At 41.2% G+C, this 18,009-nt stretch overlaps 1 protein-coding gene across 7 annotated transcripts in view; it reads right to left on the bottom strand.

Moving 5' to 3' along the window:
* arhgef10la (Rho guanine nucleotide exchange factor (GEF) 10-like a) overlaps nt 1-18,009 on the bottom strand; it is a 154,621-nt gene that overhangs the window by 93,277 nt on the left and 43,335 nt on the right. For all 7 annotated transcript variants that reach the window (XM_086149999.1, XM_086149994.1, XM_086149998.1 and 4 more), the window contains 4 exons: nt 9,282-9,374; nt 7,300-7,470; nt 4,945-5,090; nt 3,924-4,096 (listed from right to left, as the gene is read on the bottom strand). In XM_086149999.1, the coding sequence (XP_086006125.1) occupies nt 3,924-4,096; nt 4,945-5,090; nt 7,300-7,470; nt 9,282-9,374 (583 nt within the window). The remainder of the gene's footprint in view (nt 1-3,923; nt 4,097-4,944; nt 5,091-7,299; nt 7,471-9,281; nt 9,375-18,009) is intronic.

Consider the following 18,009-nt stretch of genomic DNA (forward strand, 5'->3'; position numbering starts at 1 on the left):
TGAAATACTTGAAAATGCATACATACATACATACATATATATACCGGTATATATAAATATATATATATATACACACGCACACAAACACACACACACACACACACATATACGTATATATATAAATATATAAAATCCATGACATGTTCAGGATGACTGATTACTAGAAGTGAGTCATCTGAAATGTTCTTTATAATGGTGGTCTTAAAGGTGGCTCCTGTTTATTTATTTTTTAATATGAATTTAATCCCTAATCCCTGAACATGGGAGTATTACTTGAACATGCTGTGAATATGTCCTTGTTGTGGTGAAGTAGAGGGATGCTAAGGAGGAATTTTTATGTGAGGCACAAATCAATATCCACCTGCTTTGTTTTAGGATAGCCTGTAGAGAAACTGAGTTACCGAATTCTTAATTGACAGATCATTTACGACATTCAAAGTCAAAACACTAATGCAGCCTAAGAGTGGCATGGGCTAGTGTCTCCCTGAGCTGGTCCCAAGCCCGGATAAATGCAGAGGGTTCTGTCAGCAAGGGCATCTGGTGTAAAACTTTTGCCAGAACCAAACATGCGAATAAATCATAATAACCAGATATCATATCAGATCGGTCAAGACCCGGGTTAACTACCACCGCTATAGGTACCAATGACCTACAGGGAACCAATGGAAACTGGGCTACTGTAGGTCAAAGAAGGAGGCGAAGTCGTGTTCGGAGGCAGAGAGAGAAGAGGAAAGGCAAGAGTCTGGGACTGAGAGTAGGGACTTTGAATATTGGGACTATGACAGGAAAGGGTAGTGAGTTGGTCGACATGATGCAGAGAAGGAAAGTGGATATACTGTGTGTCCAGGAGACCAGATGGAAAGGAGATGCTTAGGAGCAGGCTTTAAGTCTGAAAATGGAGAAATTGAAGAGGGTGCATTGAAGAGGGTGAAGAGTGGAAAAGCCGGGGGTCCTGATGATAGGAGAGGCAGCAGTAGAGTTTCTGACGGCATTATTCAACAGGATCTTAGAGAGTGAGATGATACCTGAAGAATGGAGGCAAAGTTTGATGGTGCCCATTTTTAAGAATAAGGTGACCAGGATGGATAGGATCAGGAATGAGTCGGTGGGGCCGCTCATGTTAGATGTTTTGGAGTGAAGGTCAGAGAAGCCAGACTGAGATGGCTCAGTCATGCACAGAGGAGGGATAGTGAATATATTAGTTGACGGATGCTGGAATTTGAGCTGCCAGGCAGGAGGTCTCGAGGAAGACCAAGGAGAAGATTTATGTACGTAGTGAGAGAGGATATGAAGGTAGTTTGTGTGAGAGAAGGGGATACCAAGAATAGGGTTAGATGGAGAAGGGTGGTTCGCTGTGGCAACCCCTGAAGGGAAAAGCCAAAAGGAGAAGAAGAAGAATAGTCGGAACACTAAGCTCAATAAACTGAACTTTGTTGGGCTTAATAAACATTTACGATTAGCCACGAAACAAATCTGTGCCTGAGATTGAGTGAAACTACAAAAGTACTATTTTTCCTATTTCCTATTTTTCCTAAGCTCAGTTCACACAAGCAGAGGGCTCTTATGTATAAATCGGATGATCAGCATCATTTTCAAAAGCTGAATAGAAATTTCAGTAGACAGACAGACAGACAGACAGACAGACAGACAGACAGACAGACAGACAGATAGACAGATAGACAGATAGACAGATAGATAGATAGATAGATAGATAGATAGATAGATAGATATTTGTATTTGATTGTAAAACTTTTAATCCTAGCAATGGTGGCCAAAAAGAAATGCAGGTGTCTTATTAGATACAACATTCAGCATCGATTTGAGGCCCACCACCTTCAAAGTCTCGCTCTCCAACTGCAATGAATCGATAGCTGTGTCTCAGCCTGTCTTGTCCCCCCCTTCCACATATCTCTTCAGCAGTGGGGGAAAACTGCCTAATTAAATTCTGAAGGTAGATTTTGCTCCAGAGCTGTCCTGCACTGTCACTGCTGCCACATAATAAAGTAACAGAAGATCTGAGCCAGTGGGCGGGCTTAGTGAGGCATGTTCCTCCAAGGGGACCTGTCGCCTTTTGTCTATCTACATGCATAAATGGAGTGCCAGTTAAGCCGTAGGAGGAAAGTGAGTGAGGTAACAAGAAGGGTGGGCTGGCAATGTTCATTTAAAGAGCGTTATTGTACTATAGCATTTGGGGTTTAATAGGATCTCTGACACAGGCATCCAGTGACATCTGTCATCTGTGAGGGGAAACCAATAGGTGAAACATTGGAATATAAAAGGGTGCGCTGGGAGTGGCAAGAACAGTGTCATGCCGTCTCTTCTAAAGGGTATGCCTGGACCCTCTGCTGGCTATGGCCCGAGAGGTGAATGCGCTGAGTTGTAATCCAGCGTAATCCTGTGAGGAAGGATAGGGTATTCACGCTCAGAAATGGCCATCCATGCTCACCGCCAGGCATGGCGGTCATGAGTATGGAAGGCCAAAGCCCAGAGGTTCCATCCACATTTTTTTTTTTCCCCAAGAACAAGCCAGCAATTTTGCACTCAACTGCTCTGCCACCGACACCCCTAATTCAGACACACCGTTGTCTTTTCCACACTGAATGCCCATCGGTACACAAAAATGCGCTGACACGTGGTCAAAATAGAAACAGTGGCCAGGGACGTGTGTAAGGAAAGAAAGTAAGAGTGTTTGTTAGAGTAAACAAGTTGCTTAGTTATCATTCAGCATAAAAACAAACACGCATTTGTGGACCTTCTGTGTGCTGCTAGGAACAGGTAAGACAGTCAGACAAATATATAGGCAGAGACAAAGGCCAAGAGTAAGGAAGACAGGCTTGCATTTTCCTCAAGGGTAGATTTATTCAATAAAGAAAGGCACAGGAGCTCGCTGAAAATGAAAAATGATTCAATTTCGAACCATTCTGAGGGAGCAAAAGATTTAGACGGGACACCCCAGTCAGTGAATGACATCACGAGGGACAGAAATATAAATAGACGCCTGGATGAGAATTCAAGTGAACTGCCCTGCAGATGTTCGGGGAGGTTTCTGAATAGACGTGAATAACGTGACCATAAGATGGGGAGGAATGAAAAGAAGAATTAGAGCAACCTCTGTGGGCCTCAACATTTATAGAGTTTAACCCAGGTAACTCAAGAGCGAGAGCTCCATTGAACACTAACCTTAAATGATCTCAAAGTCTTGTAGTTGAGTTGCAAGTATACACTACCTCAACAGCGGCTGAAAACATAATCCGGCGAGAATCTAAATCGCCTCTCAAAACAGTAGCTGCTTCCTGAGCATGACATGTTCAGCTTTGAAAAAGGCACCATTAATATTTAAGTCATGAAGCAGCAGGCCTGTACCATTACATTCTGATTAGGTTCTGTATCTTCCCTCCCCCTTCTACATTTATCAGGGATCGCACTGAGCTCTGTATGCACCGGTGTTTTGTAAGAGGTGGAGGTATGGCTAGTGTTTCTACCACTGCTTTCTATCTACTGATATCAACTCTTTAATTGGGCTTAGAAAAGGCGCGAATAATCTCTGCAGATTGATGACTCCGCTCTGGATGTGTTTGTGGTCTATCAGAGAGTGAAATGAGACTGTGGGGATGTTGCTGCAGGAGGCTGTCTGCCCCCACATCCTTCTCCAAGATAAAACACCCCAGGCAGATGGGAACAAGTGACCGTCATCACTATCCTCCTCACAAACACATCCTCAATCAGAGTGACAAGCAGCACGGATGCATCCCGAGCCCTCCCTGGGACACTTGAGAACAGAAACAGATTAGCCTTGCTGAGTCAGAGTGAGCGGCTGGGACAAAAAAAAGTCAGTCCAAGTGATGAGATTAACTTGAGGAAGACACATGTGGAAAAGGAGACAGAGAGAAAGGTTAATTTTTTGTTTCTTTTTGCCCCCTCACCTGAGGAAGCAGCAGGGCTTTGCCGTTTTACTCCACTCTGTTGGAAGATGGTGTCTTTGCTTTGAGACCCCTCCTGCCCCACCTCTACTACTTGCACCTGCTGCAAGGGGGCACTCCACTTCATTGTGTACTTGGGGCCAACAGGGACCAGGCTGCTGATATCCGGAGAACCCCTGAGAGATATGGGAAGGTAAAAATGAGAGGAGGCAGTTAGGAGTAAGAACAACCTGAGGGGACTTTTCCTCCCTCCCCCGTCCTTCTGAAAAACTCTAGGCCCAGCCCTCGGTGGAAGAGATGCTCTGTCATGACAACTCAGGAGCGGGAATTAGAATCTGTAAGATCACGCATGTTCTCCACCAAAATTGTACCCCTGGTTGTGAGGAGGGGCTCATTGCTATTCATTTATTCTTGCAATCATGCAGACAATCAACATTGTGATTGGTTTGTCAAGATACCGGAGGGCAGACAAAGTCAACTTCAGGACACTTGAGTTGAATGATACATGGAGTGATAATTACTTTCAAGGCTGAAAAATAGGGCTTTAAGCGACATTTTTGACAGGAGCTAGAGCAAAATATACAAAATCCCGCTTTCTCTCCACTTCTTAGCAGAGAGAGAGGAAAAGAGAGAGAGGAGAAAGGAGAGAGAGATGTGATCAACGGTGCTGTCACAGAAGATAAATTGGACGGAGACCAAAAAATGTTTTATGTCAGTAATCTAAGACTCCTGTAGCTGTAGTTAGGCATTCTACCATTTGTTTAGAGCTGATAAAGCTCTTGCAGACTCAGATAGCACTCAAAACCCCTTGCAGCTATTTCTCTGTACTATGCATTTTGCCAAAATATCCTTGCAAAACCTAGGGCATCACATTTGAGCCCTGTGCCACCTAATAAGTGTTTCTCCAAACAATGCAGTTTTGCAGACTCCTGTCTGCAAATTTAGAACTACAATCTTTAAAACGTAAGCAGTGTCTTTGCACCAACAGACATTAATCTTAACTAGTTTTACAAGTCAGACTTACTTGACATTTATGTTGGCACAGATGAGTACATCATCAAAAAGGAAGACCTTTCTCTCCTTTGATTTCAGGACTTGTCCTCTGTCACCGTATACAGTCTCAATAAGCGTCTCACAAAGGACCAGTGACCCCTGCTCCAGGTTCAGTTGCTAAAAGGGACACAGAGGCCAGATTAGAGGTGGAGAACACAGCACCACGACAGATCAGTCCTCTAAAAATCACTGTCTGGAGGACATACAGAGGTTGGATGTCTCAACAGGGATTATCAGTACAGTCACACTGCTGAAGGTCATTGTGCACATGTGCAAACATATACTGTATGTAATGGTCTATTTGACTGTTTATGCCCAAGAGCTTGTGATCATGTGACCTGCAGTTCAGACTGTTTTTTAATAACTTCAATGAGCCTTTGGTTGCCATAACGTGAGTTAATTTCCTTTACCTGGACTGCATAAGGGATACTGGAACTGGGGAGCATCATGTTACATAAAATTCTACAAGTTTTTGCACAATATGATCAACAGTTGTGGGGTTTTTTTTCAGAAAGTGTCACTAAAAACATGGTACATGTATAAACAGACAACATGCGGTTGCCCTTCAATGCAAACAGAGTTGCTTGGAGGTCTCCTCACCCTTTTGTCCCTTCCTCTACTTCCCTTCAAGAGATTACAGCATGGATTAGACTTTCAGTCTGACTTGATTGTACACGAGACATTGTGTGATGGAGTATTCTACACATTGTTGGCTGTGAAATTTCTCTTATTTGTTAAAATCAGTTATTTCTTAGTGTTCTTTGGTTACTATGGTTTTTGAATGCCACATGCTGTTACCTTTATCTTAGATGATAGAGTCTCATTGGCAGGTATACAAATTGTTAAACCTTTGTTTCCATTTAACTGGCGGTTGTATGATTCCATTCACTTGGGGCGCTATAATTACTAATTGTTTCAGTTCTGGGAGCCAAAAATTACACAGAAAGGTATAACTAAGTGATCACCCACAGCTTTGGAAGAATGAACACACACAGTGTGCTATATCAGCGCAGGGAGAAACTTAAGGACTCCGTGGTACATGCAGGAAAAAATCTATTCAGAGGATGCCACTTACACAGGTCTAAATCAATACAGCACTTTGAGTTTTATGCATGCTATGCCGGTTTAAAAACAATCAGAATTTCTTCCTACTGGTTAAAAACTTGGGAGTGCAGCTCCTGGTAATGTGCCCGAAATTCTAACAAATAATACGTTTCTAATTTGTCAATTCTATGACCCACAGGAACATAAAGCATCACAATTCATTTCACTGAAGCGGATGCTCTATCTGCAGGGAATCCTTAGCTGCTTTTGGCTGTAAGTCTAATAGCACACAAAATGAGTCATTAGTCTAACTGGGACTGCTGTTTGATGGCCACAAAACTGTATGGCTCCCCCAAGAGGCTGGCTGCTATAAGAATACACCCTTAAAGTCTTCAAGCATCAATAGGCACAGAGGGCATTGCATCACGCATGAGTGCGTTAGTTAGTGTGAGTGCGTTAATGTGTGCAAAACACATTCTCAGTCACATTGTTATCTGTCCTATTCCGTCAACTTAGATACTCTGGGACAAAGAATGAATATTTCATTGGCTGGTTATGGGAGCAATAGAAGAGGCCGCTTCCTTTCTGCAGTGTCACTGCAGCAAATGGAATTGTGTGTGGAATGTAGGAGATTGGACGAATCAGCTCATCTCAGAGTCCTAGAAAGCAAGGGCTGGTAGAGAAAAATAAAGAGAGGAGGGTAGTGAGATAGAGTGGGGGAGAATAAGACAGACCAAGAGAGAGAGGAAGATGCAGTCATACTGGAGAAAGAAGACAAGAAAGAGAAAGAAGTTTAAGTGGCGTGAGAAAGTGAGCGAGTGAGAGAGAGCAGGGGAATAGACAGAAGGAAAGGTAGCGAGAACGCAGGAGAGAGAGCGAAGGGCGGAGAGAGCAACAGGGTGAAAGAGATAGCTCTCTTACAGTTTCCAATTAAATGTCTCATTTACCCTCTAATTCTTCTTATTCAGAGCAGCATTTGGTCAGATCTGCAGCTGCAGGACTGTAATTTCAGTGTGGTAATGGAGAGGCAACGCCTCTATTGCATTTGGTGCTGTTTTGGGATGATAATGGGCATCCTTTCAGGGAGATAATTTATCTGAATAAAAATACCTCCCTAGATTCCTATGCAGAAAAGTGATAAGAGTTGATTGCCATATACCTGTTTAATATATTGGTATTTGGCTCACAGTCACAACACGGAAAAGGAGCCAAAGGAGGGTTCACAGAAGATGCGGCTCGACACATGCGCCCATTCCGACCGATAACGTTTTAGACTCGTCACCTTACTGAGCAGACGATCACTGACACTGCGGGCGAGTTGCTGGGTCTCTGCGATCTGGTCAGCAACCCGTTTCTGTTCGTTCAGTTTCTCCGCAAGCATCTCCAGCTCCGTCAGAGCGAGCTGCAGGGGTAGCCGGTCCACGTGGCCCTTCGGGGTGTTCTTGAGCATGTCCTAAGTGATGGCGATGACATAAGTAGTAACAATAGAATTGACTATAAAACCTGTTCTAATAATTGTCAATGGGGAAAAAAAGGGTAACCAAAGGCAAATAAACACACGATTAAATTTAAAAAGTCAAACTTTATACCCCAGTACATATAGGATGTGAAATGATAGAACAGAAAAACAAATACTAAATTCTTTAAGCAATTTCCATAAAAGGTTTCTAAACTGATTCAGTGCTTCTGCCAGCAGGTGGAAAATGTGTTGGGTTTGCTCTTTTTTTTCCTTTTCAGAAAAAAACTTGTTTTCCACACACCAATTTTAAACAGACTTTTCAATTCGGATTTACTTTCCATCAAATCAGCAGTAACATGGAGGAAAGATTGATGGATGAGTTTGAGCAGCGGCATATCTTTTCTGATACACCATACCTTTTATGAAAGGGTCTCATCAAAATGTACAAGGTCTGGAGGGAAACCGGCAAGAGTACAAATTAAAAATTAATCATTGTCTTAGTGTAATGATGCTCAGCCTCACTACTGCAGGATCAAGAAGAGGAAATTATTAAAACTTACTTTAGTTTTAAAGTAGGCTACAAAAACTGACATCCATTTGGAAAGGGGCAAAAACATGCCCTCAGAACTTAGCATCACTTGTCAGGTTTTTGTGTTCCATTCATCTGAGTTAGCTCACTTCAATGTTCAGTCAGGCTCAAAATGGGAGATGTCTAAAATACTCACTGATTTTTATTTCAAGTCGCATCACATACACAAGGAGAATCTTCTTCTCCTCTCTTTCGTGCATATGACACAAGATTAAAAATTTTAGGGGGTATCGCACAAACAGCAATATTTCCCTGCCAGGGAGAGCAGTCTCATGTGATCTTGCATGATCCCATGGGGACACAACATAAATAAAGGCAGAGGGCTAAACTGAAAGATGGTTGAGGGGAAGTCAACATGACTTCTTAACTCTCAGTTAGAAGTTAGATTCAACTGTCAGTTGCAAAATGTGTTAGCTTGTAGTCTTGCCTCTCTCACTAAGCCACTGTGGTCATGCTCTGAATAGTGAGCCACTGGGGAAGTGGAGACTGGATCTGTAATACTCTCACATTAACAAATAATCTGTGGCAAACATTGTTGCCAAACAAGGTCCCAGATCAGATTTCTCATCTAATTGTTGGAAAGGGTACACAGTGACTAAATCAACCCAAAATCCAATAGTGCAAGACTCGCTTTAGAGATGCTACGACCCAACACTGCAAGGTGAAAGACACATGTAACCCGCCTTTGTTTGGGAATTCACATGATCCTTTGCATCTATGGCCCCTCAGCAACAGGGCTGCACCTCAGCTTCGTAAGCTCCATCCCCCCTCATGATAAAAATAAGTGTATTAGCACTTTCTCTTTGAAGTCAAAAGCTCTCGGACGAGACTTAAATGACCGATCCCAGCCATAAGTTATCATTTGAGTTCCTTGATAATCAATGCCTATTGAAGGAGATATTTCAGACTGCTGCAGATACTGAAATTAAAAACAATTCTAAATCTTTACCAGGGTAGAAATGATGAGAGCTGAAGTATAAAACTACAGATTAAACCAATAGCTAAAAATGCATGTGATAGCTCTTGTACTAATTTGAGATGACTTGATATCCAAAAATCCTTTTAGGCCCAGATGCTTTACATCTTAATTGGAAATTCTGAATCCTGAGACTTGACCCTGAGTTTTTCAAATTAGGCATGATTTAGTTGATGACACACTGAGGGGTTGACTAAAATAAACAAAATGTATCACAAAACATGAAGGTGCATTTTATACCTGAAGAAGCAATATAAATTGGGGAAATCGTTGAATGGGCTTGACCATAAGGCCATACAGGGTGATGCGGTCAGCACTCGAGGCCTGCTTCCTCTGTGGGTGAAAATGAGGAGAAATTTAGTACAAAGGGAAAGAACGAACAATTTGAGAACACAGAGAGGCCAAAAGAAAGAAACGTTTCTATCCCAAGTCAGACAGACATTTGGCAAAACTCTATGCAAGCATTTGTGTGGGTGAGTCGGGGTAGGGGAATCAGCGCCTGTTAGTCATATTGGGGACTAAGGAGGAGCCTTTGTTGACAGTGTTACGTGTGATGCGTTACTGTTGTTGTGTATCAGGAAAAGTAACAGAAGAAGACCAGTTTGCTATAGTTTTAGGTCTACGCTGAAATAACCCTGTCACATTCATGCAAATCAATAAGGGTATTTCATAGCTGGTGGTGTAGAAAAGGTGCAAAAAATTCACAATGAGGTTAACATGTTTAAAAACACTGAAAAGACTTTCAAGAAAGTGAATTAGCCTGTGACAGACGTATATTGTGTGTAGACATATACAGGGTATAAAGAGCAACTAAACAACTATGGATGCTCTTCTATTTATAAACTAAGACCAACTAAGAAAGATTTATAACAAATACAACACATTATCTCTACCAATAAACATTTCGATAGTCGGGTTTTGTCAGACCTCAAAGTATACTATTATAGTCCTAATAGTATCCCAATTTCTAAAGTGGAGAAAATATTGATCTGTAGTAATTTCAACTTTATACTTATTATACTTATTCAGTGTTACAAGTTTTCCATTGAACTTAATGCGACACAAAATAATTAGTCACTAACTTAAAGCAACTTGATGCAGACAATTAGCAGTAAAATTTGCCTCATGATAAATATTAAGGCATTATAGCTCGATATAACGGTCCTCATTAAGGTGTCCCTGATAAAAGTGTCACAATTAAACTTGTGAAACATTGGTAAATTTAATATAATGACCCAGGTTGAACACACATTTTCTAACCCTTGATTTAGCAGTCTTTGAAGTTCAATATATCAGTTTTTCTGCCTGACTGTGTGGTAAAGATAAAGACCCTTGCCCCTTTGCAACAATATATTTCTGTCTGGAAAACAGCTGAATGTGGTATTGTTTTTTCAAGGAAAATAATCAACCAAATGCACATTTTGAACAGCAATATTTTTTTTACAGATCTGAATATGTAATTCATTTTGACTAAGGCAATGCAGGTCAATCTACTATCGTCCCAAAACACTGGGCCAATAAAGAGAGTACTGCAGCGCAGCTTGGCAGCCATGGAGCCATGTTGTGCAGCAATATGGTGCAAAGATTAGAGGGCTCAACCTGCAGCCATAACTACTGTTGCAATTGGCGTCTGTCTGATTTTCATAGCTTCTGAGAGATAAGCTTAGAGGAGGGGGAAGTCCACATTAACAGCAGTAGAGCAGTGCGCAATTTGGCATTTAGTGTAAATGATAAGGTTGGAAGGTCCAGATTGACCTTAAAGATGTTCCTCCATGATTCAAATATCTGACCTCTGATTCTCAGCATAAGCGCTGATCTGATACCAATTAGCCCAAAGAAATACCAATAAAAAGATGAAGAGAAATATTTTGTTGTGGTTATTATCTACCTGCCGCACAAGGTAGTAGTAGAAGCTTGTTCTGGGAACAAGCATACCAGATAATGGTTTTATCTGGTTTAAAAGGACAGGAAAAAAACATAAAAAACTGAGAGTGGAAAAAACAGGACAATTTTATGAAATGGGGCATTTAGGTAGTACTGTGTAAAACTTCAACTTAATAGAATCTGTGTGTGATAGTGCGCATTTGGAACCATATATTGTTATAAATGTATTGTTACATTTAATGGCGGGTTATTTACACTGTGATCAAAGACTTATTGATACAGGCCATTTATGCTGTGTCCAATAGAAAACAGACTGCAACAGACCACAGCATTAGAGCATAAAAATAAAAAAGCAGCCTTTCTAAACTGCTAAATATCCAGCCTCTGACCTAACCGTGATAACCCGTCAAAACCCTTTTCACCTTTTGAAATGAATGTACTTGTAATGTCTATTTGGTAGAGCTGCTCTTGTACCATCCCAGCATTTTGGGTTCATGCAGCAGACCCATTGAAATGAAGGATGCGGTGACAAAAATAGACCCTGCAATGGCCGCCGTAGACTAGTGCTAGCCTGGGTAAATGCCATTAATGTGTAGTTTTATCCAGAAAAAACAACAAATCCTAATCAGCCACTATACATTTATAATACTGTTCTGTCTCTAATTTGATTTTGGCTTATCCAGCCAGAAAAATTATCCTGAGACATAATCAGCGCTGAAATTTGGTCCAGATGACTACAATGCAAACACCAGTCAAGATATTTAACAGATGGTTATTAAGATTTGGCATTATATTCATCAGCAGCCCAGTCCATTCACCACAGCCAAAGTTGGGACGGCAGCTGTGACTGGGAAGGATTTTCAGGGAGAAAATCAGATGCTCTTTTTTTCTTCTTTTCTTTAAAAGAAGCGGGACATTTCAAAGAAACCAGTTTAACAAAGATGAGTGATAGAAAAAAAATAAAACTCTCCAACTGTCTGGAACAGCATGAAGCAGGGGACAATATACTTCAACTGACAGATCACGGTGGACACGGCCTGAATTTTCTCAGTTGATACAGAGGCATCGTCGGTTGTAGTCATCAATAGGAGACAAAGAGTCACATTTCCTCCTCTGAATGGTGCCTGGACCCATAGCAGGATAATTTTGTAAAACTACTGCTGAACAGGGATGCAGGCCATCAATATCTCTGTCCAACCTCTGGCTGGTGTCCACAACAGCTTAGTTTCAGTTAGGGTAATTAAACTTAAAATTACATAAGGCTAAAGAGGAGGGTGAGAAAGTAAAAAAAAAAAAAAAAAGAAAAAAAAAAGAAAAGAACAACATAAAAATTACAGGCAAACAAAGGTGATTGACTCTGTTCTCATTGCCAGTAGACCCTTTCTATATTTCATTCCTGTGTTTCACGCTCCACGTCACAAATACACTGGAAAAGAAAACGGCAAAAAACAAGGCTGGTAAACAGTAAGAAAACGGCAGGGAAGCTGGCAGCAATGTTACGGTGTTTACAGCTGTATATCCTTTCTTCAGTCTCTCCTTTCTGCTCAACATCGAGGGAATGAATTTGGGCACCGCATGAACTGAGAAAAGTGGAAGTTGTGAAAGGAAAGTTACCAACCGGGTAGAAAATAGCTTCAACCAGCTCAATGTTGTCATTCCATAGCTCCTGATAAATCCCTGTGACTTCTGCGGGGTAAATTGATCCAAGAAGTGATTTGAACACTGACAAGGAGCTATCACAGGTTTTGATAGTTAAATTCTTGCCTTGCAAGATTTCTGTCATATCTCAAATTCAAGCTGTCAACATTTTTGCTATGGTGTAATGGTGTGGCACATCAACATGTTGTAAATGGCTATCTGTTTAGAAACAATTAACCTCGGCGAACCAATGTAACTGTGTTGCCTTTCCAAACGGTCCCTTTAAAAACAAAAAACCTCCACCTGCATGCAACACAACTCCTGCTCTAATGTGATCTTAGTCCCAAAAGTCTGATGCCAAAATATCGTTTCAGCGACTATTCATATGCAGAATCTGTTTATAAAGATGATCAGAATCAGATACATTTTATTTCTCCTGGAGGGGCAATTGGAGTTAACTACATCATGCTGCAGCCAGGGTTTTTTCTCTCTTTTTATTTGTACTATTTTTTTAGCTCAGAATTAAAATGGGTCACACTATTCTCCGATCAAATTGGAACCAACTTGTGTATTTTCTCTTCCTGTTAAGTTACGCATCTTTTCTGACAACTGCATACACAACAGGTTCAAGTTATAACCATAAATTATTGCCCACTGAAAGCTCCGGGTGTGTACCCCCTTCATGGCTTCATGGTGAGAGAGGGATTGGAGCACCTCTGATCACTGCTGGAGAGGACACCAAAATTTAGTAGCAATAGCAGTCTAGCCTGAAGCCTTGAGGTCAGCGCCATTTTCCTCCCCATCATTGTCCTCCAGGTAATGGAGCAGCCTACACCCCAGATAAACTAGAACCCACTAGATGCTGGTAGACCTGTGCTCTGACTGATGATCAGCCACACCCATGCCCCAAAAAACACACACAGTGGAGTAGGAGTTTTCCTCTACGTTGTTGTCTAAGTGTCAGGTTCAGTTACTGAATGAAAATGGAGTAGCACAAATGGGAAAGTTTAGACCTGCCAGTCTTTGGCACATCACTGCAATTTTCATTGAAGTTCTTCGAACACAAAATATCGCCTGTGGATTTGGAAGTGGCCATGAAACGTTTACAGATACTTCGTTAACAACTTTTAACTGTGTGACATAACTAGTCGATATCTCGTTCTAATTTCTGAAATGGCAGGATTGTATTTGTTAAAATTTCCAGCTGTTATATGGAGTAAAACTGCATTTGTTGCCAGGAAACCACAGCAGTATAGACTTTTTAGACACAGCACAGCTGATGGAATTGTAACTTGAGCTCATTTTTGATATGCAAGCATATTGGTATGTATTTGGAAAGACAAAATTGTTAAAATCTGACTAGTGAGCCCTGTCTCCCACAGACACCATATTGCTTAGGTTTGTGACACCTATAGCAGGTTACACTGTAATTAAATCATCTGGCACATGCACATTTTAATACTTGCTCTATCTGATTTTTTTTTTATTGTTTCACTCCACAAAACTATTTTTTTCTCTCATTTCTTTCCATTTTCTTTCCATTTTAACAAGAGATGTGCAGTCATATGGTGGGATTTGACTGTACTGTAGCATGGTAGTGACTAAAAAATGTGATTATTTGATCACGTATGAATAACAAATGAGGAAATATGTTTTATGTGTTATTTGTCAAAACATTTCTTAAGGTCACAAAGAGCATTAATATATGGTTAATCATGGTCCAATAATGCTTATTTAGCACTCATACATTAATTAATAATGAATAACCTCAATACTTTACAACTACTACTACTTCTCCTCTCGGCTTTTCCCTTCAGGGGTCGCCACAGCGAATCAACCTTCTCTATCGAACCATATTCTCTGTATCCTCCTCTCTAAAACCAACTACAGTGAGGCAAAAACATATTTAGTCAGCCACCAATTGTGCACGTTCTCCTGCTTAAAAAGAAGACAGAGGCCTGTAATTTTCATCATAGGTACACTTCGACTATGAGAGACAGAATGAGAAAAAAAAATCCAGAAAAATTATAGAACTGATTTGCAAATTATGGTAGAAAATAAGTATTTGGTCAATGACAAAAGTTCATCTCAATACTTTGTTATATACCTTGTGTTGGCAATGATAGAGGTCAAACATTTTCTGTAAGTCTTCACAAGGTTTTCACACACTGTCGCTGGCATTTTGGCCCATTGCTCCACGCAAACGTCCTCTGGAGCAGCAATGTTTTGGGGCTATTACTTGGCAACACAGACTTTCAACTCCCTCCAAAATTCTTTTATGGGGTTGAGATCTGGAGACTGGCAAGGCCACTCCAGGATCTTGAAATCCTTCTTACGAAGCCACTCCTTCGTTGCCCGGGCAGTGTTTTTAGGATCATTGTCATGCTGAAAGACCCTAGCTATGTTTTCATCTTGCTGGTGGAAGGAGGTTTTCATTCAAAATCTCACAATACAAGGCCCGATTCATTCTTTCCTTTCCACAGATCAGTCGTTCTGGTCTCTTTGCAGAAAAACAGCCCCAAAGTATGATGTTTCCACCCCCATGCTTCACAGTAGGTACGGTGTTATTTGGATACAACTCAGCATTCTTTCTCCTCCAAACACGACAAGTTAAGTTTTTACCAAAAAGTTTTATTTTGGTTTCATCTAACCATAGGATAGTCTCCCAATCCTCTTCTGGATCATCCAAATGCTCACTAGCAAACTTCAGATGGGCCTGGACATGTGTTCGCTTAAGCAGGGGGACACATCTGGAACTGCAGGATTTGAGTCCCTGGCAGTGTAGTGTGTTATTGATGTCTTTGTTACTTTCGTCTCACCTCTCTACAGGTCATTCACAAGGTCCCCCCGTGTGCTTCTGGGATTTTTGGCCACCGTTCTTGTGATCATTTTGACCCCGAGGGTTGAGATCTTGCGTGGAGCCGCAGATCGAGGGAGATTATCAGTGGTCTGGTATGTCTTCCATTTTCTATTCCTTGCTCCCTCAGTTGATTTCTTCACACCAAGTTGCTTACCTATTGCAGATTCAGTCTGCCCAGCCTGGGACACGTCTACATTTTTTTTTCTGTTGTCCTTTGACAGCTCTTTCGTCTTGGCCATAGTGGAGATTGGACTGTGATTGTTTGAGGTTGTGGAAAAGTGTCTTTTATACTGACAACCAGTTCAAATAGGTGCCCCTAATATAGGTAACATGTGGAGGACTAAGGAGCCTGTTAAAAAAGAAGTTACAGGTCTGTGAGAGCAAGAAATCCTGCTTGTTTGTAGGTGACCAAATACTTAAATTCCACAATAATTTGCAAATAAATTCTTTAAAAATCCAAAAATGTGATTGTCTGATGAGATCATGCTGTCCTCTGATAGTTGGAGTGTACTTGTGATGAAAATAACAGGTCTCCATCATCTTTAAAGTGGGAGAACATGCACAATTGGTGGCTGACTAAATACTTTTTGGCCCCCTGTAACTTCATATCCTCTCTCACTACGTTCATAAATCCTCTCTAGTCGTCCTCAGGGCCTCCTGCCTGGCAGCTCCAATGCCAGAATCCGTCTACCAATATATTCACTATGCCTCCTCTATACATGACTGAACTATCTCAGTCTGGCTTCTCTGACCTTCTCTCCAAAACATCTAACATGTGCTGTTCCTCTGATAGACTTATTCCTGATCCTATCCATCCTGGTCACTGCCAAAGAGAACCTTAGCATCTTCATCTCTGCGGCCTCTCGCTCTGCCTCCTGTCTTTTCGTCATTGTAACTGTTTCTAGCCCATACAGCATCACTGGTCTCACCACTGTGTTGTACATCTTTCCTTTCCTTCTGGGTGATGGTCTTCTATCGCATCGTACCCCTGACATTTTTCTCCACCCATTCCAACCTGCTTGAACCTGTCTCTTCACCTCTTTTCCACACACTCCGCTGCTCTGAACTGCTGACCCAGAACCTGATAACCTCCAACTTCTTGATCTCCATTCCCTGAAGCCTGACTGCTCCACCCACGTTCTTCTCATTCACACACATACTATGTCTTACTGAGACTAACCTTCATTCCTCTCCTTTCCAGCACATACCTCCACCTCTCGAGATTTTCCTCAACCTGTTCTCTGCTCTCACAACAGATCACAATGTCATCTGCAAACACCATGGTCCATGGAGATTCCTGTCTAACCTCTGTCAGCCTGTCGATCACCACTGCAAACAAGAAGGGGCTCAGAGCTGATCCCTGATGGAGTCCCACCTCCACCTTGAACATCTCTGTTACCCCTACAGCACACTGCACCATTGTCTCACAGCTACCATACGTGTTCTGCCCCAGTCTTACATACTTCTCAGCCACTCCAGATTACCTCATACAATATCAGAGTTCCTCTCTTGGCACCCTGTCAGATGCATTTTCTAGGTCTACAAAAACACAATGCAGTACCCTCTGGCCTTCTCTGTACTTCTCTATTAGCATTCTTAAAGTAAATACTGCATCTGTAGTACTTTTTCCCATAACTTCATTTATCCCATTTTATCCTATAACTTAATTTATAATTGTATCTCTCTATAGTAACCGCAGTCCTGCACACACCCCTTTATTCTTAAAAATGAGCACCATCACATTTTGTCTCCATTCTTCAGGCACCTCCCTCTCTCTAAGATTATGTGGAATCATCTAATCGTAAAGTCAACCGCTGCCTCTCCTACATCATAATTTATATATTATTTGAAAAAAAAAGAAGATAGATTTAATTGGTAATTACATGGGGTTGAGGTGTATTATTGGCAATAGCTCAAATTCTTGAAATAATATTAAATAAAATAAGTGATAGTACATATATAAACAAATGGAAAAAAAACTTAAATGTTCATTGCATGATTTAATAATTAATTATTGCACCCTTGTTGTAACTGTTAAGGCTTTAATCTATTTTATTTGTACAATAAGTGTATTTGGTGGGATTATAATGTGAAAAATAAATAAATAAACAAATCGTGATGAATGCAAACACTAGCTCACAATGTCTACATTCAAATTCTGTTTGTTATTCAAATAGTCATAAATTATGCCCTTGCATGCTTTTGCCTGGTGCGGTCAAAGCCTCCATAATATTCTTAGAGTGACAAAATTAATTTAGTCATTCATTCAGTTGTATTTCCTAGTTCATGTTTAACTGATTGGTTATTTGGTTTCTGTTCCCATCAACAGTGAGTGCTGAGTGAAATAGTCGGGGAGATGGGGAGGGGGAAACTGAGCAGTAAGAAAGGGACACGTGTTATCAGAAATAACATGCATGGCAGTCTGCTGTGTGATCTGGGTGTGAAAATCAGCACGGCAGCTCCATGGTCCAGGTCATACACATGCATGAATGCGGGGCAAACAGGGGAACATTAATTAAACTCAGCACATTCAAATCATTTCTTGGCTCCCTCCCTTGCACCTTGGCAATATTTCCCTTGTTGCTG

This window comes from Fistularia commersonii, chromosome 7 (genome assembly GCF_037954325.1).
Source record: "Fistularia commersonii isolate RoL2024-O1a breed Wild chromosome 7, RoL_Fcom_v1.0, whole genome shotgun sequence".
Classification (NCBI taxonomy): Eukaryota; Metazoa; Chordata; class Actinopteri; order Syngnathiformes; family Fistulariidae; genus Fistularia; species Fistularia commersonii.